At 54.6% G+C, this 21,658-nt stretch overlaps 1 protein-coding gene across 1 annotated transcript in view; it reads left to right on the forward strand.

Annotated features, from left to right (window-relative positions):
* Positions 1 to 6,309: 6,309 nt before the first annotated feature.
* Positions 6,310 to 21,658, forward strand: part of HIP1 (huntingtin interacting protein 1) — a 44,024-nt gene continuing 28,675 nt past the window's right edge. The window contains exon 1 of the mRNA XM_054166489.1: positions 6,310 to 6,437. Within this exon, the coding sequence (XP_054022464.1) occupies positions 6,321 to 6,437 (117 nt within the window). The 5' untranslated portion in view covers positions 6,310 to 6,320. The remainder of the gene's footprint in view (positions 6,438 to 21,658) is intronic.

Here is a 21,658-nt window from a genome sequence, read left to right on the forward strand (position 1 = left end):
TGAGAGGAGGAGAACAGGCTGGAGATATCCTCTCTGATGCAGCTCACACCGACACAGCTCAGCTTGGAGCTGCTTTTAGCCGAATGTTCTGGACGTTCTTGCCGTGTTCAAACAGGGCTTTGGTGGAAAGGCCAAGATCCAGTCTGAAAAAAATCAGCATTTTCTCCCAGGAGACCCTCCCAGTGAATCCTCTCCCCTTTCAGATACATCCTGCTTCTCTTCCTTGCAAAAGGAATTCTTGGAGGCTTTGACACCTCTGTTGTTCCCCCTGCTCACTGTTTTCCTCAAGAGTGTTTCTTCCCCGGAGGAGGAGCTGGCATTTCAATCTTGGTTGCCCCATTCTGCCAAGACAAATAATGCAAACCTCTAAATATTTTGATTTCTAAAGCCTCCTCCATATCATACACCCAAAATTGTAGCTATTTATGGAGCCTCTAAAACCTTTGCCTTATGGTGTGTATCAGCTTTCAATAGAAACCACACATGGTATCTTTGGATCCAGCACCAGAACAGATTTGGGCTGCAGGAGGAAGTCTTTTCTTAGCCCTGAATGCAACCTGCTCCACCACAATGACTCAGGCTGGAGTCGTGTCTGAGGGGTTGCATTGTCACAGATCACTGAAGTGGACAGTTCTGGGTTTAAGGAGAATTCTGGTTTTAACTGGGAGAGAATCAGCTGGAAAGAGAAAGAGAATGACTGAGAAAAGTCAGAAATCACAGGGTGGTGTTGCTCCAGGAAAGGCAAGCAAGTTCTCAGATGGGAAGAGGCAGTTCCCAGAGGGATCAAGACTTTCCAGCACGGGAATTAAAGTCTGCAAACAATGAGTGGCCTAGAAAGAGGGACAAAGAGCAATTGTTGGCTGCCTCTCCCAGAGCAAGAACAGTGGACCATCCAATGAAGCTGGCAACAGTCAGGTTCAAAATGAACAGAAGGAAGCAGCTCTCCATAAGAGGAGCTCCTTGCCAAGGGACATGGTGATTGCAAGGAAATTTCCATGTGTCTGAGTCACAGCCTGGATTTCAGATAAGCTCAAGAAGATTTATAAAATGAGAGTGGTTGGGAGAGCACTCAAGGGAGGCAGCACAAATATTTGCCTTTCTTTTCAAGGGTTGTGCTGTGGCCACATCTGGAGATGTTACGGCTGGGCTAGATGGATCCTTAGCCTGCATCCTCTGAGACTGTTCCTGTTTGATTCCCCAGGGCAGCTGCTCCTGCAGGGCTGAGAGGTCTATAGTACAGCTTCTGAAATGGCATTGAAATCCCTGGACAGCAATGGATGTACCAGGCTGTGCCTCCAGATGAGCATTCTTGGTGTCAGCAGAAAGACACTAACCAGTTCTAGGCACAGCTGCTGCCACTTGTGCCATTCTTCAAGGTAAAATTGGGGTGCCTAGAAAAGCCTCACTTTGGCCAGCTGCTGTGCCAGGATGTGGCCCTCACAGCAATGTTGTTGTGCTTCCAAGAGGCTTCCAAGAGTGCTTCCAGAGGTAGGCTGACATAGCCAGGTCACAGCCATAGACATGGACCCATGTTTCCCTCAGTCACAGAATGGTACAGGTTGGAAAGAACCTCTGAAGATCATCGAGTCCAGCTCCCCTGCCAGAGCAGGACCACCCAAAACAGATCACACAGGAAGATGCCCTCAGCACCAAGCCACATAGGAACCTGCCTGGAGCTGAGCAGGGTTTTCCCTGCAGCTCCAGCACTGCAGAACTCTTTCAGCTCGGCAACAGAAGTTCAGAGGAACTAAGAGCAAAACCATTTGGGTGGCAGCCTTGAGTCACCCCGGACTTGACATTTCTGAGCACTTGGAGTTCTGTGGCACTTTGAACTTGCAAAGTCTGCCTCCTGTTGTCTTCAGCTGGAGGTGCTCGAGACATCTGCAAGTCAGAACATCAGAGCTCAGGAATCTAAAGCTGATGCTCCCCAAGAGCACTGGACAATGTGGGGTTATGCCCAAACCATGAAGGGAAGACTGGGACAGACTGGCTCTGCAGACCTACAGTCCATGCCTTCCTCCAACCCCTGCCTCAGTCCACGCTCTCCTGCAACAAGCACACACAGCAAACACGCAGCCCTGCACACCACAAGTCATGCAGAGAAAATCTTTTCTCAGCAGTCACATTCTGGCAGCCAAAGGCTGTCTCCCAGGGTCTGGTGAAGGGTCAGGAGAAGAAGTCTTCTGAGAAGTGGCTGCAGGAGCTGGGGTTGTTTAGCCTAGAGAAAAGAAGGCTGAGAGCTTCTGGCTCTCTACAACTCCCTGAAAGGAGTCAGTCTCTTCTTCCAAGTAACAAGTGATAGGGCAAGAGGAAATGGCCTCACTTTGCACCAGGGAGGCTTTAGGTTGGACATTAGGAATAATTACTTCCCTGAAAGGGTTGTCAAGCCCTGAAACAGGCTGCCCAGGGAAGTGGTGGAGTCACCATCACTGCAGGTGTTTAGGAAGAGACTTGATGGGGTGCTTGGTGCCATGGTTTAGTTGATTAGATGGTGTTGGGTGTTAGGTTGGACTCGATGATCTCAAAGGTCTTTCCCAACCTGGTTAATTCTGTTCTATTCTCCAGCCGGACCTGCTGCCCTTGCAGTGGGGAAGCTCTCCAGCAGATGGCAAACACTTCCCATCGCCAGGCCGTGCTCTGGAGCAAGCTTCTCACCTCGGCAGCCACCTCTGCAGCACTGCAGCACAAGGTTGGGTTTGGGTCCACAGATCCAGCTGGAAACCATGCCCTGCTTTCCTTTCACATTCCTGGACAACTGGAGGCTCAGCAGTCCTCTCCAAGACCCTCTCCCTGTCCCCTTTAAAACAGCTGCTTGCCTCATCCACTCTCCTGGATGGGAGCTGGCCCTCCTGCACCAGCATGCCCCTTCCCTTTCCCACCCACTGTCCCACGGAGCAGCCATGGGGCCAGTTGACAGCAGGAGCAGACAAGGGCTCAGCAGCAGCAGCTGCTTTGCCCAAAGCATGCAAAAAGTGGCATAAAAAGATGAAGACTCTCATACATACAGGCTCCTCCTGGTGCACTGTGCTCTGCTCTACCAAGCACCCTCCTGCTGGGTCTGGGCCACCACCACCCTCTCCCTGCACCAGGTGAGCACTTTGGCTCCTAAGTTTTTGTTTCAGGATCTGAGTTACCACCTTCATCACCAGGGCAGGGTTGTACCTGTGGCTGCAGGATTGCCCTTGAGGAAGGCTTGTCACAGCCACTGCCTCCCACTGGATGGCTATCCAGAAGATGTGATCCCCAGAAACAACTCATCTGCACCACAGGGCTCAGGAGATCGTGCCTTGGGGTGTCTAAAAGGGTGCCCAGAGTGGGTTCATTTGGGAGCTCACCTCTGTGGGGCAATGAAGAGCAGGATCTTTGCAGAGCCCTGTGCCCGCCTGCCCCGGCACAGCCGGCCGGGTAACAGAGGAAGGACTGTGGGCTCTCTGTGCCTCTGTTTTCTTCCTGAAACAAGGGGGATCTGTGCTCTCCCTGAGCCTGGGCCAGGCCATGGGAGGGTGAGGAGTGCTACAGCAGCTCCCTGGGACTCTCCTGGCTCTGGCTGGGGAGAGAGGTTGGAAAGGGAGTCTTTGGCTCCCAGCCCCTGGGAAAAGAGCATCCCTCAGCACTGGTCAGGACCCACAGCCCCTGCAGTCTCCTGTCACTTCTTTTTCATCTTTGCTTGCAGGTCCTTTGAGTTGAGATCAAGCTGAGGAACAACATTCTGATAGAGAAAGAGCAGCTCCCTTTAGGGCTGTTATGAGTGGGAGGCTGAGAGCATGCAAGTAGCAAGGGACAGCTGCCCTAGAGAGCCCTGCAGCAGAGAAAGGACCAGCTCCAGGCCTCCCTGTCCAGTCTGAGGCAGTGCTCTCCCAGCTGGTCAGCTCAGGTCCCAAAATGGGCACTTGGCCTTGGCTGTGGAAGAGGAGGTGACTGTTCTTTAGAGAAAGGGAGCAGCTAACACGAGTCTCAGCCACGACAAGGTCCAGTTCTCCCATATCCAGGCCTGCAAGCTGGAAAGGTCATGCAAGAGCTGGCTGCTTTTAGGCAGGCAGAGGGCTGGGAGAGGTGGGCAGTTCACAAGGACCCTGCTGTCCTTCATCAAATGCCCTCTCCCCTGTTCTTTCTTTCCTCCATCTCTATTTGGCAATGACTTCATTTCTTCAATTATTAATCACCTAGCTACAATTGTGGCTCGATTAAACCCATTAAACCTCCTCTGGGATCAGCCCCAAGGAAAGAGGCAGGCTTCCAGAAAATGCATTAGAGAGAAGGCAGACAGGGAGCCGAGACAAGCTGGTGTGGGAGGAGGTGGCCTTGCTGTACAGTGTAGCCCATTTCCCAGCAGCTGTGAATCCGATACTCGAGGCACAGAGTCGGGTAAGGTCTGTCATGCAAACAGCCCGTTCACACATCCCACTGGGCAGATCCAGGAGGCTGCTTGTGTGGAAATGCTTTCAGCTGGAAAAAAACCAACCTCAGCCACAGGAGTGCATTACACAGGGAGAATTCCTTGCTCAAGAGTTCCTGACAACCCACATCCCAAAGGGTTGTGCCCAGATTGCCCCATCGCTCCCGGCACAGGCAGATGGGGTGGGTTTGCACAGCTACTCCCCACCTGAAGCCAGGACACCAACATTCTGTGATCAAAGGGTCCAGGAGGCCAGCTGGCAATGCAGCCCCCCCAGCTGGGGGATTAACTGGGGAGCAGCCTTAAGAGTCTTCAGTCTCCTGGTCTGAATTTTGCAGAAATGTTCACGTTCTGGCAAAGGTCCCAGTGGGAAATTCACCTCCAGCGTGGGCTGAGATTCCTGCTTGAAACCACAATCCAACAAGTCACCACTTTGAGGGGAGTTAGAGATCAGACCCCAGCACAAGACTCTGATGAGTGAAGGGACCAGAGATGTGAGCCTGGACTGTGTTATGCATAAAAGCATCTCTGCCATCAATCAGTTCAGGGAAGTAAAATCCCTCTCCTGCTTCTCTTTCCTTGTTTTTCAGGCATCTGTGACTACTTCTTGCCCTTTGCCCAACACTGCTAGGGGCATGGCCTACCCTCTGCCCTGCCAGCTGTGCCTGCAGCTGCCTCCTGCCCAGGTGCACATCTGTTCAGAGCTCCCCAATCAGTTTGGATGGCACGGAAGTCCCAGACCTTTCCGCAGGCTGCTGGTCACCCCATCCACACTGCTAGCTCGGGGACGTCTTCCCCCCACCTCCTCCCTGGCCCCAGGCAGGGCTATGAAGCTCTAAATCCAGCCCATATGCTAAGCAAAGCCTGGCAAATGCTGCTCAGCGGGATACCGGCAGTGGAGCTCAGCTCAGCCTGCGCGCAGCGCTCCGAGAGGCTGCCCTGAGCCGGTGCGAGCGCGGGGGCTGGGGGAGACCATGGACAGGGGGAGACCATGGACAGGGAACCCGCAATTCCAGGGTCCCTCCGTAACCCGCCCCGGCCTGGGAGCCGTCAGGGCCGAAGGCCTCCGTGCTCCCCCGCGGCCTGTTTCTATTCCGGGCCAAGCTGCGGGGGAGCGCAGATGCCGCATCCCGCTGTGGGGCCAGGCCAGCCCGGGAGCCCGCAGCAGGGCCTCGGCGCAGCGGCAGCCGCTCAGGCCGCACGCCCGGGCCCGTGGGACCTCCCCCCCGGGCCTGCCCCCCTGCCCGGGTCGGCGGCGGCTGCAGCTCAGAGCCCTTTGGCAGGGGGTCCTCCGAGCCCCCCGAGGGTGGCTTAGCCACTGATCAGAATGGGCACCACAAAGCCCTTCCCAGCGGGGACCGACGCTCGGGCGGCTTCGTAACCGCTCCTGAGCACCCCTCCCGGCCCCCCCGCTCCTCCATCCCCGCCAGGGGGCGCCACGGCGCGCACGGGCCAGGCGAGGGGCGTGGCAGCGGCGTGTGAGTGCAAGCGCAGAGGCCAATCATCAGAGGATGATTAGGCGGGGGCGAGGCCACAGTGCTGAGGTGGGCGGTGCTGAGAGAGTAAGCCCCGAAGCGGGGCGGAGGGCGGGGCTTCCGCGGAGAGGCGGGAGATGGCCTTGACTGGCGTGCAGCCGAACCAGTGAGCTTGGCGGCTGTCATATGAGGTGGCCGCCTGAGCCGGCTAGCAGCCGGCCTCTGCGGGGACCCTTCCAGAGTGTCAGTGGGAGTAGCCAATGAGAGCGTAGGGGTGGGGCAGGGGTGGGGGCTAACGCGTTGTAGGCGGGGTCAGAGAGGCGTTCCCACGCGTGAGTGGCAGGAGGGGAGGCCAATGGCGCGGGGTCCAGCCAGCAGCGGCGCCGGAGGGGAGCGGTGGGGAGGGCGCGGCGCGGCGCGGCTGGGGCAGTGGCGGGAGCGGCGGGACCATGGACCGCGTCAGCAGCTCCATGAAGCAGGTGTCCAACCCGCTGCCCAAGGTGCTGAGCCGGCGGGCGGGAGGCGGAGGTCTGGAGGCGGAGCGGGAGAGCTTCGAGCGTGCCCAGGTGCGGGGCGGGGCTCGGGGCGGAGCTGGCCCGGCAGGTGCTGCCGCGCGCGGCAGGGGAACGCGCTGGGGAGGCGGGGCCCGGCCGGGGCTGGACCTGGGGCCGTTGGGTGGGGCTGGCCCGCGAGGCCGGGGCTGTGCGCGGGGGGGCGGGGTCTTGGGTGGGGGCGGAGCCAACCCAGGTGAGCTCTAGCCGGCGGGAGTGTGCCGAGGTGTCCGATTGGCTGCTGTTGTCACGAGTGGGCGGGGCCTGTAGTGGTAGGTGGAGCTTATGCAAGGAGGGCGGGGCTGGCCCAGGTGAGTTGGATTGGCGCCAGTGGGCAGGGCTGCTCCTGATAGGTGGAGCCCGTGTGAGTGGGTGGGGGCTTTTCTGGCTCCACCCCACCCGAGTGCAGTGGGTGGCCGTGGTGGGGTCCACGTGGGGACTTCATGCGGCTCGCCTGGGCCCTCCGGGCTATGGCTGAGCCTTTCTTCTGCGGGGGCGGTGAGTCTGGAGCCTGGTGCGCGGCACACCTGGGGAGCCCGGGTGTCCTGCCATGGCTGTGCCAGCTGGGGTGCTGGCGAGGGGCAGGGGAATCTTGGCCTCCAATCCTAGCCAGCGCCGGGCATTGTGCCTAGGCCAGTGCTATTTCCACCCTGCGCTCCATCTTGCTTCCTCTTCTCGGAGCCACCCTAAGGACATGCCAGCCTCTGTCTCTGTTGGCTGAAGGGGACATGGCACAGCACTGTGACAAGGGAGGTCGGCCACCCCATCGGGCGCTACCACACGGAGACCTCCCATGCCACCTGGGGACAGCTGGCATGGGCAGGACATGAGATGGGGACTGCCCCTGAGGGTGACTTTTGGGAGGAGGCATCAATGGGTTGAAAAACATAGTTTGCCCCTCAGCAGCATGCAGAATCTCTGGATGGGATCTTTCAGCCCTTCGCCTGTGTTTTAAGTGACAGCCCCATGTCCTGTGTAGAGAGGAAGGTGCTGGCAAACTTCGGGAGGCAGCAGAGGGGAAGGAACTGGTGATCTGGGGAAGGGACATCCTTGGAAGTAGCCAAAATAAGCCACAGTGAGAATGCAGATAGATAGACGGATGGACGGTGGCAGGAGGAGTTGGGGACAGCTCTCATCTGTTCCTTGTCCAGGGTTGGAAAGTAAAGGTGAAGTCATACTGTCCTGACCCACTGAGTGAGAGGAAGAGAAACAGGCAGGAGAAGGGCAGAGGTGGTGAGCAGGAGGATCAGCTACTCTGAGAGCAGTGCAAGGGGGGGGAACAAGGACCTGGGTGAGGCCAGAGTGGGAGCAGCACGTGGGTGGTAGCTTGGGGATGAAAATAAAGACCAAGGATCAGCTCTGAGGGGGTTTTATGCAGAAAGGGAAACATTAGGATTTAAGGTTGTATGCAAGATTATGTACAGGGAGTCTCCTTACTTTCCTTGCTCAAGTTACCTCCACTATCAATTATTTATAGTGCTTGAAGGTGGAACCAGCACTAGTTTGCACAAGCAATTGCCTGGCTCCTATTTTGTATCAGCCAACGACCCCATGGGATCCCTGGAGCTCCAATGTGCTCCCTGAGAGGCACTGCTCCCCAGGAAGGGCAGAGCTGGAGGGGTGGCACAGGTGGCACCCGGCACTGTGAGCTTCAGGCTGCCTGCCACATCCAGGCTAGCTGAGTGTGATCCTTGCCCAACCTGCAGGCAAATGACACAGCATGTGTTGGTAGGAGCTCAGTCTCTGCCTGGCTTTCTTTTTTTGCTCTTCTGTGTTTAGCTCCCTGCCATTTCCTTTCTCACTCCTTTTTCAATTTCTTTTCCATTTCTCTTTTCTTTTTGGTTTTTTTTTTTTTTTTGCATCATTCTCATTTTCTCTCCAGTTTAGGGAACTTGCCAGCCACCCCTCAGATCTTCCACACATTGGTCATCCAGTTTTTTGTCAAACTTCCTCTTTCTGAGTGTTCTTTTTCCCTTTTTTTTAGACATTGTGGGTTTGGGCTTTGGTTGCTGGAGTTGGGTTTTTGTTGTTGTTGGGTTTTGTTAGCAGAAAAAAGTGACTCAAGAAAAACTTAATCTTCTCAGTGGCTTTCAAAATGAAGACTCCCCCCCGACATTTCTGCGTGTGCAGGCTCATTCCCTCCTCACCTCCAAACCTGGCTGTCTCTTGACAGCAGTGCACTCACCAGGAAGATGGCTCTGGGCTGAAAGAACCCAAAGAGCTCAGCAAGTGTGACCACACAGGGCACACCATGTGGGGCACACCTACCCTACAAAGTAGTGTGGGACATCCCAGTGGTGGGAAGGTCTTGTGGTGGGATGATCTGGTGGTTGGGTGCTGGTGTGGTGGTGCTGTATGGTTCTGGGACAGGGACACCTGCATGGTGATGGGAAGCTCTGGCGGGGGGGATGCTTTCATGCTGGCCATGACTTTTCTCAGTGGTTGTGCCCTGGCAAGATCTGTCTCTTGGCTTGGGGATAGATGGGAATAAACTCCCTGGTGGCCTCTTTTCTTCTGCCACGGCTGGTCAAGTGTCTCAGCTTTCCTGGCCATGCAAATGTGAGAAACCTGAGGACTTGCTGTAACACAGTGTCCCTGCCCTTGTGCTGCCCACATCCTTGCTGCCTGCTGGGCAAGAGCTGCTCACTGAGGACCACAGAGATAAGGCTGCCCGGTTTGGACACGAGCCCAAGGGCTCCCCTTGCCTCTTGCCATCAGTGCTGATAGTTTTCATGGGAAGCTGAGCAACAGAGACACCAAATCCTGCAGTTCTGCTGCCCTGCAGAGGCACAGGGTGCATCACTGCCCTGGAGGGGACAGGTGTTGCAGTGATTGTCTCCTTTTGCTGGAGTTTCACTTGCTGTGATTCACCACTGCTCATTGCCTCAACCTCAGCAGAATAAAGCTTTGGACAGACCAAAGGTCATCAAGGGAGGAGAAAAACCCACCAGAAGTGACAAGTTCTGCCATGTGTTGAGATAAATGGATTTGACCTGGTACCTGAGCATGGCATTCACGCTCCCTGCAAGTTCTCCTGGTTGTACTGAGGAGCATGCCTGGTGTCAGAGCTCTGCAGGGAAGGTCTGACAACCTCCTCTTTGGGGCTGGTGCATTGGGATCTTCCCTCCTTGGGTGTTCCTCCCCTCCTCCTCACTGCAGTGGTCCTTCAGTGGAGGTCACTGTGTCATGATGGTGCCAAGGAGCGAATCTTGTTCTGCACTGACTCACTTGGCTGGTTTGGCAAAGACCAACAGGAGTTGAATAAACCAAGGTCTTGCAGGTGAAAGCAGAGTCAGAAGGACACTGAATTTCTGAGGGGTACACACAGGAGTGAAATGCCAAGCTCTGCTGCTGCTTCACTGGTGTGCCAAACTCTCGTGGGGGATTCCTCTTCATTCCCAGCAGCGATGTGGCAGTAAGGCCACAGTGGTGGGAGCGGTGCCAACTGGTACCTGGAAAGCTGAAGGTGTGGGAAGGTCTCCTTCCTGACCTAGCATGATTCAGCTCAACTGCTCCTGCACCAATCCCTTCCCTCTTCTGGAACCATATAGTGGAGAGGGACAAATGGAGGAAGTGTCCTTGGAGTCCCAGCAGGATGTGTGCTGAGCTGCAGTCCTCATCCTGCCCCCATGGCTAAGCAGTGTATTGTCTCTGCACGTTATCTTCTGGGCTGCAAAGACCACAACACAAGTCTTCTCAAGTTTACCCTCATCCTGAGTGTTGCTCTGCTGCCCCAACCATGCTTTGCCATGAAGGTGGGCTGCCTGTTCTAGTGGTGCTGTGGCCCAGTGAGCAGGACATCCATACAGCACTGGGGGAGATGTTGCCTGGGTTGTGAAGGGGGACAGAAGGTTTGTGCTTCTCCCTCAGAGCTCATGTCTGCTGGGGCTTTGTGCCAGGAGGCATGGTGCTGCCTTGTACCAAGGGTTTGTGCCTGTCAGGATCTCTGTGTGCTTGTCCACTCTGGGCAGTCCTATGGGTGAACAAGAGGACACAGTCTCAAGCTGCACCAGGGGAAGTGTAGGCTCGAGGTGAGGAGAAAGTTCTTCACAGAGAGAGAGATTGGCCATTGGAATGTGCTGCCCAGGGAGGTGGTGGAGCCCCCATCCCTGGAGGTGTTCAGAAGGGGATTGGACGTGGCACTTGGTGCCATGGTTTAGTAGCCATGAGGTGTTGGGTGAGAGGTTGGACTTGATGATCTCTGAGGTCTTTTCCAACCTTATTGATTCTATGATCTGTCCTGGTAGTGGTGTGTTGGGAGAAGACCCTTCCTGGTTACAATCCCTCCAGATAATATAAAAAACTTGTACTTCATCTTCTTTGATGTTTTGTTGTGTTTGTTGAAGTTTTTTTTCCCCCTGAAAAAGTCCCTGAATAGCAAAGAGAAACGTGGACCACTTGGGTTGCCTGTGGCCACCACCTTCTCTTGCATGCGTGCATACTGGGTCCTTAGGACTGTGCCTTACTGCTGTACCAGCACTAAAAGCAATTTATGACTCAGAAATTACCCTGGAAAGGCATATTTGCAGCAGAAGGTGATTGCTGATCTGTCTGCATCACTGCTCCTGTCATAAGAGGTCCCTGATGTGGTGTCAAACCCAATAGCCCCAGGCTAAAACTACCACAGCTTCCCAGCAGGGAGATGCAGCATGCTGAAGGCAGCCAGTGCCACATCTTCATCTCAGAAAGGTTTTTAAGGTCCCAAGCTGAAAAGCTGCTTCCTTTTCCTGCTCTGCTGCTGGAGGAGGCCTCTGAAAATCCAGGCACGTCGAGGGCATGCAGAAGAGGAAAAACCTACCAGGCACAAAGTGATGTCAGACCAAATGGGCTTTTATTTATTTATTTCCCCACCCCCCCTCCCCCAGCATTGTTTAGTAAATCCCTTTTGATGTGGGAACCACCATTTTTCACAGCCCAATGCAGGCTGAAAGCAGCTTAGTGCCCCTGGGCTGTGCCACCTTCGGGTACCGCCGCAGCCCAGGCAGTGCCTATCCATGTAATGAATCCTCTTCCCTCAGCCTTGGCATAACTGGGACTATGGCACCACAGCTCCCGTCATAGAATCATAGAATCAGTCAGGGTTGGAAGGGACCACAAGGATCATCTAGTTTCAACTCCTCTGCCAAGGGCAGGGACACCTCACACTAGATCAGCCTGGCCAGAGCCTCATCCAACCTGGGCTTAAACACCTCCAGGGACGGCGCCTCAACCCCCTCCCTGGACAACCCATTCCAGGGGCTTCACCAGCAGCCCTGTTGGTTTCAGCCCAGCCCCAGCTCGGGACAGCTCACAGTCAGCAGAGGAAATACCATTTTACTACTGAAGAAAACAATTTTTGTGGTTCAGATGCTGCAGCCACGGGCGGCTTTGCCAAGAACTTCAGCTCTCGCACAGGAAATGAGGCTCCTTTCAAAGCACCAGAGTGGGGCTAGAGAGATATATATATAGCCTCTCTGCAACAACCAGAAAAAAAAAAAAAAGATGAAAAAAAAAAGAGATATTTAAAGAAACATATTGACACTAGCAAGAACAGGAAAAAATAGCTCCTGGCTGCGGGGAGCGAGGGCTGAAGGCAGCTGAGCCCATCCTGGGGGAGTAGGTGATACAGAGGATTAATTCATGCCTCTTTCATCTCCAGGAAAATGAGCTCCTGTGCTGTGTGAATCTCTCCCCCCCCCCCCCCCCCCCCCAACCTCCTTGTGCTTTAAGGTCTCCTGGCTTTTAATGGGAATTAGAGGTGCTTGGGATTGAATCTAGCTTCAGCAGTGAAGAAATGAGTCATCTCATCTCTTTGCAGCAAGTCCCCTCTTAGGAACTCAGTTCCATCCCCCAGGGAAAGAAAATAGTTTGTCTTTTGCTAGATTAGGAGCTGCTTTTCTCTTTCCTGCAATCTGGGATAAAGGCTGGGGGGGGGGGGTGGGGGGGGGGTAGTTGAGATTTTATTTTCTTTTTTAGTGTATGCAGAAATGTTTAATGTGGTGATGGGCTGCAGAAGCAGCTGAGCTTCAGGAGGATGAATAGGTCTGGTGTGGGAAGTTGGGGGGAAGTTAGACTCATAGGACCGTAGAATTGTTAGGGTTGGAAGGGACCTCAAGGATCAGCCAGTTCCAACCCCCCTGCCACGGGCAGGGACACCTCACACTACAGCTGGTTGCTCACAGCCACATCCAGCCTGGCCTTCAAAAACCTCCAGGAATGAGGATGAGGCTTCCACCACCTCCCTGGGCAACCTGTGCCAGTGTCTCACCACCCTCATGGGGAACAACTTCTTCCTAACATCCAATCTGAGTCTACCCATTTCTAGTTTTTTTTTTCCCCTTCCCCCCAGTCCTATCACTCCCTGACACCCTAAAAAGTCCCTTTCCAGCTTTATTGTAGCCCCCTCAAGATACTGGAAGGCCACAATTAGATCTCCTTGGAGCCTTCTCTTCTCCAGACTGAACAATCCCAACTCCCTCAGTCTGTCTTCACAGGAGAGGTGCTCCAGCCCTCTGCTCATCCTCATGGCCCTCCTCTGGTCATGTTTCAGTACCTCCAGATCCTTCCTGTAATAGAGGCTCCATAACTGGATGCAATACTCCAGGTGGGGTCTCACCAGAGCAGAGCAGAGGGGGAGAATCACCTCCCTCACCCTGCTGGCCACACTTCTCTTGCTGCAGCCCAGGATGTGATTTGCTTTCTGGGCTGCAAGTGCTCACTGTTGGCTCATGTTGAGCTTCTCCTCCACCAGCACCCCCAAGTCCTTTTTGTCAGAGTTCTGCTACTGGCTCCAGGGGGCAGCTCCAGGTGAGAATGTGATCCTTTTGGACCACCAAGTGACAAAGGGGAGACCTTGCCCCAGATCACTCCAGAGGCTGAATGGGAAGGTTGGGATGCTGGAGCACATTGCTGCCTCGAAGACCCTTGGCACCTGGCTCAGCACTTGCTGCCCTGATGGCTTCAAGGGGCTCTTTAAAATCTGGTGGTTGCAATACAGAGCAGCAGAAATGATGTGAGCCAGGGTGGCTGTAATTTGGTGGCCCTGCAGTTAGAAGAGGGCTCACCACCAAGGGTGTCCTGTCCTTAGGAGCACAAGGGCTCTTGTTCTCTCAAATTCAGCCCATTGAATTCCATCCTCCTGCAGAGCTGGGGAGAAGCAGCCAGGCAGGAAAGGTTATTGTTACCAAATTCCCCATCAGAGGGCTCTGGACTGAGTGTGGCTCATCTGCCAACACTGGCAGTGACCCCTTGAGTCCAGAGGAAATGGTGGGGAAGGGCAGGGAGGATGTGGGTGCTGCCACAAGGAGCGGGTTCTGCCACAGGGGGGAAAAACTCTGGAGAGACCACAATGAAGAGTCTGAAGCTGCAGGAGGAACAATTTTGGCTGAAGACTGAGAAACCAAGAATGGGGAGGAGATGCCCATTGCAGTTCCCAGGGTACCATCCCATGGGTGCAAGGTGGGGCCAGGCTGAGCATTGCCTGCTCCAGCACCATCCAGCACTGAGGCATGAGCCTCAGCTCCCAGGTGAAGAGCACTGATGAATATTTAATGAAGAATGCTGATAATTATGTTTAAAAACACATAATCAGCATGTAGCAGGCAGTGCTGAGAGGGCTGGTGAGGACTGCTCCAGGGTCATTCCAGTGCAGGCAGGAGAGGAGGCTTCACGGGCAGCCTTGTGGCTCAGCCTTGTGGCAAGGGGTACAGAGAACCAGCTCCAAACCTCATTGTCCTTAAAGGGTTGTGGTCCTTCTGCACTGCCCCCGAGGATGACCTGTGCTGGGACAGCCAGGACACAGGGGGTCACACAGCGGCGCAAGGGCTGGAGGAAGGGCCAAATCCTGCCCTTAATCTCTGCCTGCAGCTTGGCTGATTTCTTTTGCACAGTCACCAAGTAAGAAAACTTCCTGGGGACAGGCTGTTCCTCGGGTGACAGCAGAAGCCAGCAGCGCAGCCGGGACCGGAGCCCGGATGTGCGAGTCCCAGCCCACGGCCGGACTCGGCAGACATTGTTTGCTGTTCCCAGCTAATTGTGGTGGGAGCTAAATGATCCCTGGTCCACAGGCAGAAGGTGAAGTTCCTTGATCAAAGGCATACAGAGATATTTAATGTTTTCTCGTGGGCTCACAGGATGGGTTTAGTTGGAAAAGGCTTGCCAAGGTCATCTAGTCCAACCCCCTGCCAGGGGCAGGGGCATCTCCCACCAGATCAGGCTGCTCAAAGCCTCACCCACCCTGGCCCTGAGCAGTTCCAGGAATTGGGTATCCACAATTTTCCTAAGCAACGTGTGCCAGTGTCTCACCACCCTCAGGGCACAGCATTCCTTCCCTATGTCCAGCCTAACCCCACCCTCATTCAGCTGAGCACACAGAGCTGTCTCTTGTAACCACAGGATTTCAGTCCCTGCTCTGGTGGGACATTTCAGCAGCTTGAGAAGCCTCGTGACAATGGAGAGCATGGGGGTAGGTTGGTGGTGGTCATGGTTGGTCTTGTGAGTGCTATAGGATATGGCCCTGTCCATGGCTTCCAACAACACCTTCCACCTTCAGTCTCACACACACACATGGAATCACAGAATCATAGAATCAAGCAGGTTGGAAAAGGCCTCAGAGATCATCAAGTCCAACCTATTACTTAATACCTAGCACCTCCTGACAGCTAAACCATGGCTCCAAGTGCCACATCTAATCCTTTTTTGAACACCTTCAGGGATGATGACTCCACCACCTCCCTGGGCAGCACATTCCAATGGCCAATTACTCTTTCTGGGAAGAACTTTCTCCTCCCCTCCAGCCTAAACTTCCCTTGACACAGCTTGAGACTGTGTCCTCTTGTTCTGGTGCTGCTTGCCTGGGAGAAGAGACCAACCCCCACCTGTCTACAACCTCCTTTCAGGTAGTTGTAGACAGCAATAAGGTCTCCCCTGAGCCTCCAGGCTAAACAATCCCTGCTCCCTCAATCTCTCCCATATGGAGAGTGCCCACTGCAGGCTTTGGGGTGGGTATGTCCCTCAGCAGTATCTTGGAGCCTGTACCCTTCCATGGGGCTTGGTGCATGCTTGCTGATCCCTTCTTGTCCTGCCTTTAGCCATCCATGCTGCTTTGGTGCTCGGACAAGCAGACACCATTGCATTCCCTGTTCCCACCAACACAAAAAGCATTCAGCATGGTGGCTGCAAAAGCTGTGTTCCTGAGTAACCAGGTAGCACCAGAGCTCAGTGAGCTTCATGCAGCTCATAGTGAGGTTACCAGGCTGGTTTTGTGGCTTTGTCATGAAACTCAGGTTGTGAGGTGGACTTGAGTTGCCCAGATCTGCCATCCTTTGAGGCCTGAGGTGGAGAAGGTTCTTTGTTTCTTGGCTTTGAGCAAACTAAGGAAACTCTGCTAAGCAGGCTTGCAGAGCAGACTGCTGAAGCTGTGGTTACTTTATTCCAGGACTTTCCCAATTTTCCATGCTATTTTTACCTAGCCTGACTGGTAGCCAGCTTGGTGTGACTGCAGTAAATCCTAATTGAGCAGCATCAGCCTTCCTCCTTCCTGGCTGAGATTTGGGTTGCTGCTGCCTCAGATGCTCCATCAGAGGCAGTTGGCATCTGGGTTTCTGTTGCTCAGGTGTCTCTCCATGGGTCTGGTGTTCACCACCCAGCTTTCCACTGTGTCCCCCACTTTGCCAAGTGCCCCAGTCCTTGTGTTGGGCAGCACAGCCCTTCGGCCGAGGCTCTGCCGCTGGGGAGGACCACAGTAAGCATTTACCATGCAGAAAGGGGACAAGTTGCAGCAAACAAAGGGACCCTTTGGGAGAAGAGGCTTCTCTCAGCAGGGCCAGGCTGGAAGCTCCCTCTTTATTGTTACCATTTGTCTCTTTTATTGCATGCAAGCAGCTCAGCACTCTCTGGAGAGTCCGCAGCATCGCTTTTGATTTCAGTTAGCAGATGCTGGCTGGAAAATTGTGTTTCCCAATCACTGTGTCCACATGGAAGGGAACAGGAATACAGGGGCTTGTAAGCACAAAGAGGGTGGTAAAGTGCTTGTGCCAGGACATAAGGGACACCCAGAAACTGGCCCTCCTCCTCCTGAGAAGCCAGAAAACAGATGATGGGTTGAGTGCTGAGACCTCAGCAGAAGTCTTCGCTGACCTAATGATGCATGTCCTGAGATGGCAGCTCCCACCAAGCAGTGCTCCCCTGGGGTTGGGTGTCTGGACATGGGAAGGCTCTGGGTATGGTTGCAAAGAGCAATTAGTGTCCTCTACAGGAGCAAGATGTGGCCCTCAGGTCCCTGCCCTGCCGCTGGTGAAGGTCATGGTTCATCCACGCGTGGACTAAATGCAGTCTCTGCAATCCACTGAGTCGAGCACTGCTCAGCACCTCTGCACCTCAGTGGCCTTGGCAGCCCTGGTGCTGGCCCTTGCTGGCCACTGTGTGGCTGTCCCTTTCCTCCTGAGCCACGGTTACTGCATGCCCCATGCATGCTGACTGTGGTTTCTCCTTGTGGGAGGCCAGTCCAGCTCTGCAACCCTCAGACCTGCTCCCAGGGAAGGTCACTGACCAGAGCTGTGAGAAGGTTTCCCAAGGGCTTTCAGGCAATGCTGAAACAGAGGCAGCGAAGGACTTTGACTTCTGTGCCCACAGTCTTCCAGCTCCACCAGAAGAGATGATGACTTCTGCATTAAATAAGTCGATGAAGTCATTGAAGAAAGTCATCTCTGGTGGTGGAAGCATTCCCAGACCATGCCCTGGTGGAGACCTTGTGTTTTCCCAGCCAGAAAGGTGATGTGTGCACTTCACAGACGGGAACGAAGTGTTCCCACCGAGTCAGCAAGGTCTGACTGCTTCTGTGGAGGTAAATACTTGTCTGGAGAGGACAAAGGGAGGCATTTCTGAGTTTCCTGGATTATAAATTCCATTCTCTTCCCTGGAACTTCCATGATCCACGCTGTCCTGCTGGGACACGTAGAATGGGTGTCAGGCAAGGCTTTTTAAACTCTTTAAGCAGCTTGCCTGGGGAGAAGGGAGCTCCATTTTGGTGCAGCTCATTCTCTCTGTAGTCCAAAGGACACAGCTCTGCTCACCATGGGCCCTGCCACAGATGTGCCTGCCCATGAGCACAGAGCATCTCCTTGCTTCACCTTGCTCCCAGGTTCATGATGGGGTGATGGGCTGGAGGGTCACATGCAACAGAGCTGGACCTTCACCGTTCCACTTTGCACAGGATGGGAGAGGTGTGGGATGACTTGGGACACAACACAGGCAGTGTCTCGGTGGGGGGCATCCAGCCTGGAGTTCCTGCTGTGCCCCACAGCCCTCCCTCCCTGTGGGCATCTCAAAAGATGACATTAGGTGAGGAGCTGGGTTGAGCAAGACCATCTCCTAGCTTCACTCCTCTGCTGGTGAGATGCTCTTGGCCCACCAGGTCATGCTCCCCTCTTGTTTGTCTTCCTGGCTACTGCAGTCCTGTTCCAGCTCTTTTAATAGCCTGGAAAGAAGTGCCTTTAGCCTTGGAGTCGTCTGGGAGGCCAAGCACACAGGGAGGAGTCACAGCTAGAAATAGGGCTGCTCTCTGCTGCTGCATTCCAGTTCCACTGTTTTTTCAGCTGAGATGTCCAAGTTTGAAGAGTCCCACTGCTGCAAGTGCCTAGCTGGGAGCCATGTCCAGCATTTTTTCCACTCAGACTGGGTCTTCTCTCTCCCTTGCCTTATTCCCAGTGCCCTCTCATCAGCTGTTGAGCCTCCATGAGGTGGCTTTCCCAGGGAATGAGGTCTCTCACCCCTGCCTGTGTTTTTCCTAACCCCCAGATTTCACACCATGGTGTGGCTGGTTTGGCAGAAGAGTTCCCTGTGTGCCAGCAGTGTTGGCTGAGGCTGCAGACTTCATAATGTCTGGCAGGGGGGTGGATAAATGATCAGGTATTTGCTGGAGCCACTGGGTGGAGAGCATGGAGCCCAGACTAAATGTTCCATGGTTCCAGCCCACTGGGAGGGAAGTGAAGCTGCATCTGCTGCATGGCTGTGAATAAACAGGGGCAAAAAGCAGAGGATGCTTAGTTTGACAAAACCTGTGGTTTTCAACCCCTTTAAACCAGCTGGGATTTTGGCTGCAGTGCAAAGCCAGGGTAGAGACATGGGCACAGCTGCCCTGCCACTGCCTGAGGGCTGGCACAGGCATCCTTGGGCATCCCAGTGGGGCTGCTTCTCTCTCCCATTAGCAAGGGGAACAAGTAACTACATCACCTCTAGACTTCTCCACTAATCCCCTAATACTTGGATACCATTTTTGGGCATTCAATGCCTGCAATCTCCCCCTCCAAGAGCTTTCATCATATGGGGACTGTTTCAGGTGCTGGCTGCCAGCTGTGAGCTGGTCTCTGTGAGGCCATGTGTGTGTGAGCATCTCGCAGGCAGCAGGGCTGCCTCAGCCACGTGCACTGACGTGACATTGATGCCTGCTGGGGATGGGACTTACCTGGAGAAAATCCATCTCTGTAGTAGGTTGTTTGGTTTGAAGCACTTGGAAAACTCCTCTGGGAGAGCAGGCTGGAGTTGCTGCGTGTGGCTGGCTTGCTGACGTGAGGGCTGCATCAGATGGGGGTGACTGATGGGTTGGGAAGAGGAGCCTGCTTGTGCTTCAGTTCCAGCTCAGCTGCTGATGCCATGAGCACATATTTTGTGTCTCAGAGCTGATGCCTCATGGTTTTGGTGGCCCATGTGCCCCTCTGCCAGCGTGGGGCAGGCAGGAAGTGGTTGGCAGTGATAGCATCGCACCCACTCCAGACGCTGTGATTTGCCTTGGAGAGCAGAGATTTCCCTCTCAGATTATAGCCTCTGCTTTCCTGAACCAACGTGGAGACAGGGCTGCCCTCTGCCCTACCTAACTGCAATGGTGCAGAGCCCTTCAGCTGCCCTGCCTCCCTGTCCTGCCCTGGGCTGAGGCCATGGTGGGCTGGCAGAGCTGTGTGGAGGGCTCTTCTGCCCTGTGTGGCCATGGTGACAAGCGCTGCATCCCCCTGCTCCATCTTGCTCTTCAGGATGCATCATCCTGCTCATGGTGCTGGAGGAGGGAGGGAATGGGGTGGTGGCTGCAGCTTCCCTGAGCCTAGCTCCTGTCGCTGGGTGAGCTGTGGAGCACCAGTGGCTGCCAATACAGAGATATGTCCTGCCACCAGAGGGGCTCCCAATGGGGCTGCATCTCTGTTCCCAGCCTGAGTGCCTCTCATCCATTTCCCCTGTCCTGTCAGGAGGCATAGCTGTGTTTTCCACACTTGGAGCTGGGCTCATAGAGTCATTTTGGTTGGAAGAGACCTTTACAGTCATCAAGTCCAACCATTAACCCAGCACTGTCAGGTCACCACTAAACCATGTCCCTCAGCACCACATGTACACAGCTTTTAAAACTCCTCCAGGGGTGAGAGCTCCACCACTTCCCTGGGCAGCCAGTTCCAGGGCCTGACAGCCCATTTGGGGAAGAATTTTTTTCCTGATGTTCAACCTAAACCTCTTCTGGTGCAAGTCAAGGCCATCTCCTCTTACCAGTTGTTACCTTGGAGGAGAAACTGACCCCCACAACCCCCCATCTCCAGCCACAGCGGAGAGAGGCAGGAGCAGGGCAGTGCAGCCCTTTCTCCTTGGGCTGGGTGAGCTGAAGGGCGTGCTGGCACGAAGTGCAGCCAGCAGTGTTTGTTTTTGAACAAGGAAAATGAGTAAAAACTAATATTTGGATCTCGGGAAGGGATTCCACAGCCTCTAGCACGGAATCGTGCCTGCGACTCTCCGGCCGGGAAGCGTCAGACAGGCAGCAATAACACATGGAACACAGTTTCCTTTATTCACTGGGGTTTTTTTCCACCTCGGGCTCCACCCTGTGTCCCAGCAGAGATCCCTGCTCCAGCTCTGCCTGCTCCCCAGGCGCCTTCCACACCCAGCGAGCAGGCAGCCTGCCAGATGCTTGCAGCCCAGCCAAGCCGCGCAGCTCCCCGTGTGGAGCATCACCTGCAGTGAGGAGCATCCAGAGACAGGAGAGGTGTGGAATGTGGGGAGCATGGCCTGCTGGTACTCTTCAAAGAGCGCAAGGAAAGCTTACACTCCCTTCCCAGGATGGGAGTAACTTCTTTTCCAGTTGTGCATCTGTCAGAGAGCATCCCCTGTTCCTCCTCTGTCCAGTCCTCTACAGTGGGGAACAGACACCCTGAGCTCTGGTTACAGCCAGCAGCATCATGTGATGACCTGGGCACTGGGGAGGGCTGATGGTGATTGGGGTGTGGGAACTGCAGCTATGGTTTAATGGAGCTGGACACTTGCTTCTGAACTCCTGGAAGATGCCAAGGGGATATCTGTATGCAGAGCTCCAGCCTGCTCCAGTGCCACCAGCCCTTGATCACGTTTGAATTAGGTCCTACCTTTGCTGTGAGGACAGGCTGAGAGAGTTGAGGTTGTTCATCCTGGTTGTGATGGGAGGGAGAGGACCCCACTGCCCATTTGCATGAGCACAGGCTGCAAACCTGCAGCTCTTGGGAGCCCATGACATGCCAGTGCTTCTGGGCTGCAGTTCTCCACGAGATGGGGAGGTGAACGAAGGTCTCGGTGCTGAGAGTGGCCAGCAGGACTAGAGAGATAACTGCCCCACTGTACTCGGCACTGCTGAGTGCTGGGTTCAGTTTTGGGCACCACAGTGTAAGAGAGACATTGAGGTGCTGGAGTGTGTCCAGAGAAGGGCAGAAAAGCTGGTGAAGGATCTGGGGAGCAGTGGAGGGAACTGGAGTTGTTTAGTCTGGAGAAGAGAAGGCTGGGGTGAGACCTTATCGCTCTCTGCAGCTACCTGAAAGGAGGTTGTAGAGAGGTAGGTGTTGGCCTCTTCTCACAAGTCACAGCTGATAGGACAAGAGGAAATGGCCTCAAGCCACCTCAGGAGAGGTTTAGGTTGAACATTAGGAAAAACTTCTAACTCCAAAGGGTTCTCAAAGACTGGAACAAGCTGCCCAGGCAAGTGGCTGAATCACCATCCCTGAATGTATTTCAAAGCTCTCTAGACAGGGTGCTCAAGGATATGGCGTAGCAGTGACCCTGGTGAGAGTTAGACGATGGTTGGACTTGCTCATCTTAGAGGCGATTTCCAGGCACGATGCTGCTGTGTGATCCTGCGAGATGGGAGGGTGAAAGAGCTGAGAAGCAACCTGTGGCACCACAGAAAGTGGAAAAACCTCCTGGAGCTCTGCGAGGAGGAGGAGGCGGCAGTGTCGCTGCCAGCCGGCATCACCCGCTCT

Source organism: Dryobates pubescens, chromosome 13 (genome assembly GCF_014839835.1).
Source record: "Dryobates pubescens isolate bDryPub1 chromosome 13, bDryPub1.pri, whole genome shotgun sequence".
NCBI lineage: Eukaryota > Metazoa > Chordata > Aves > Piciformes > Picidae > Dryobates > Dryobates pubescens.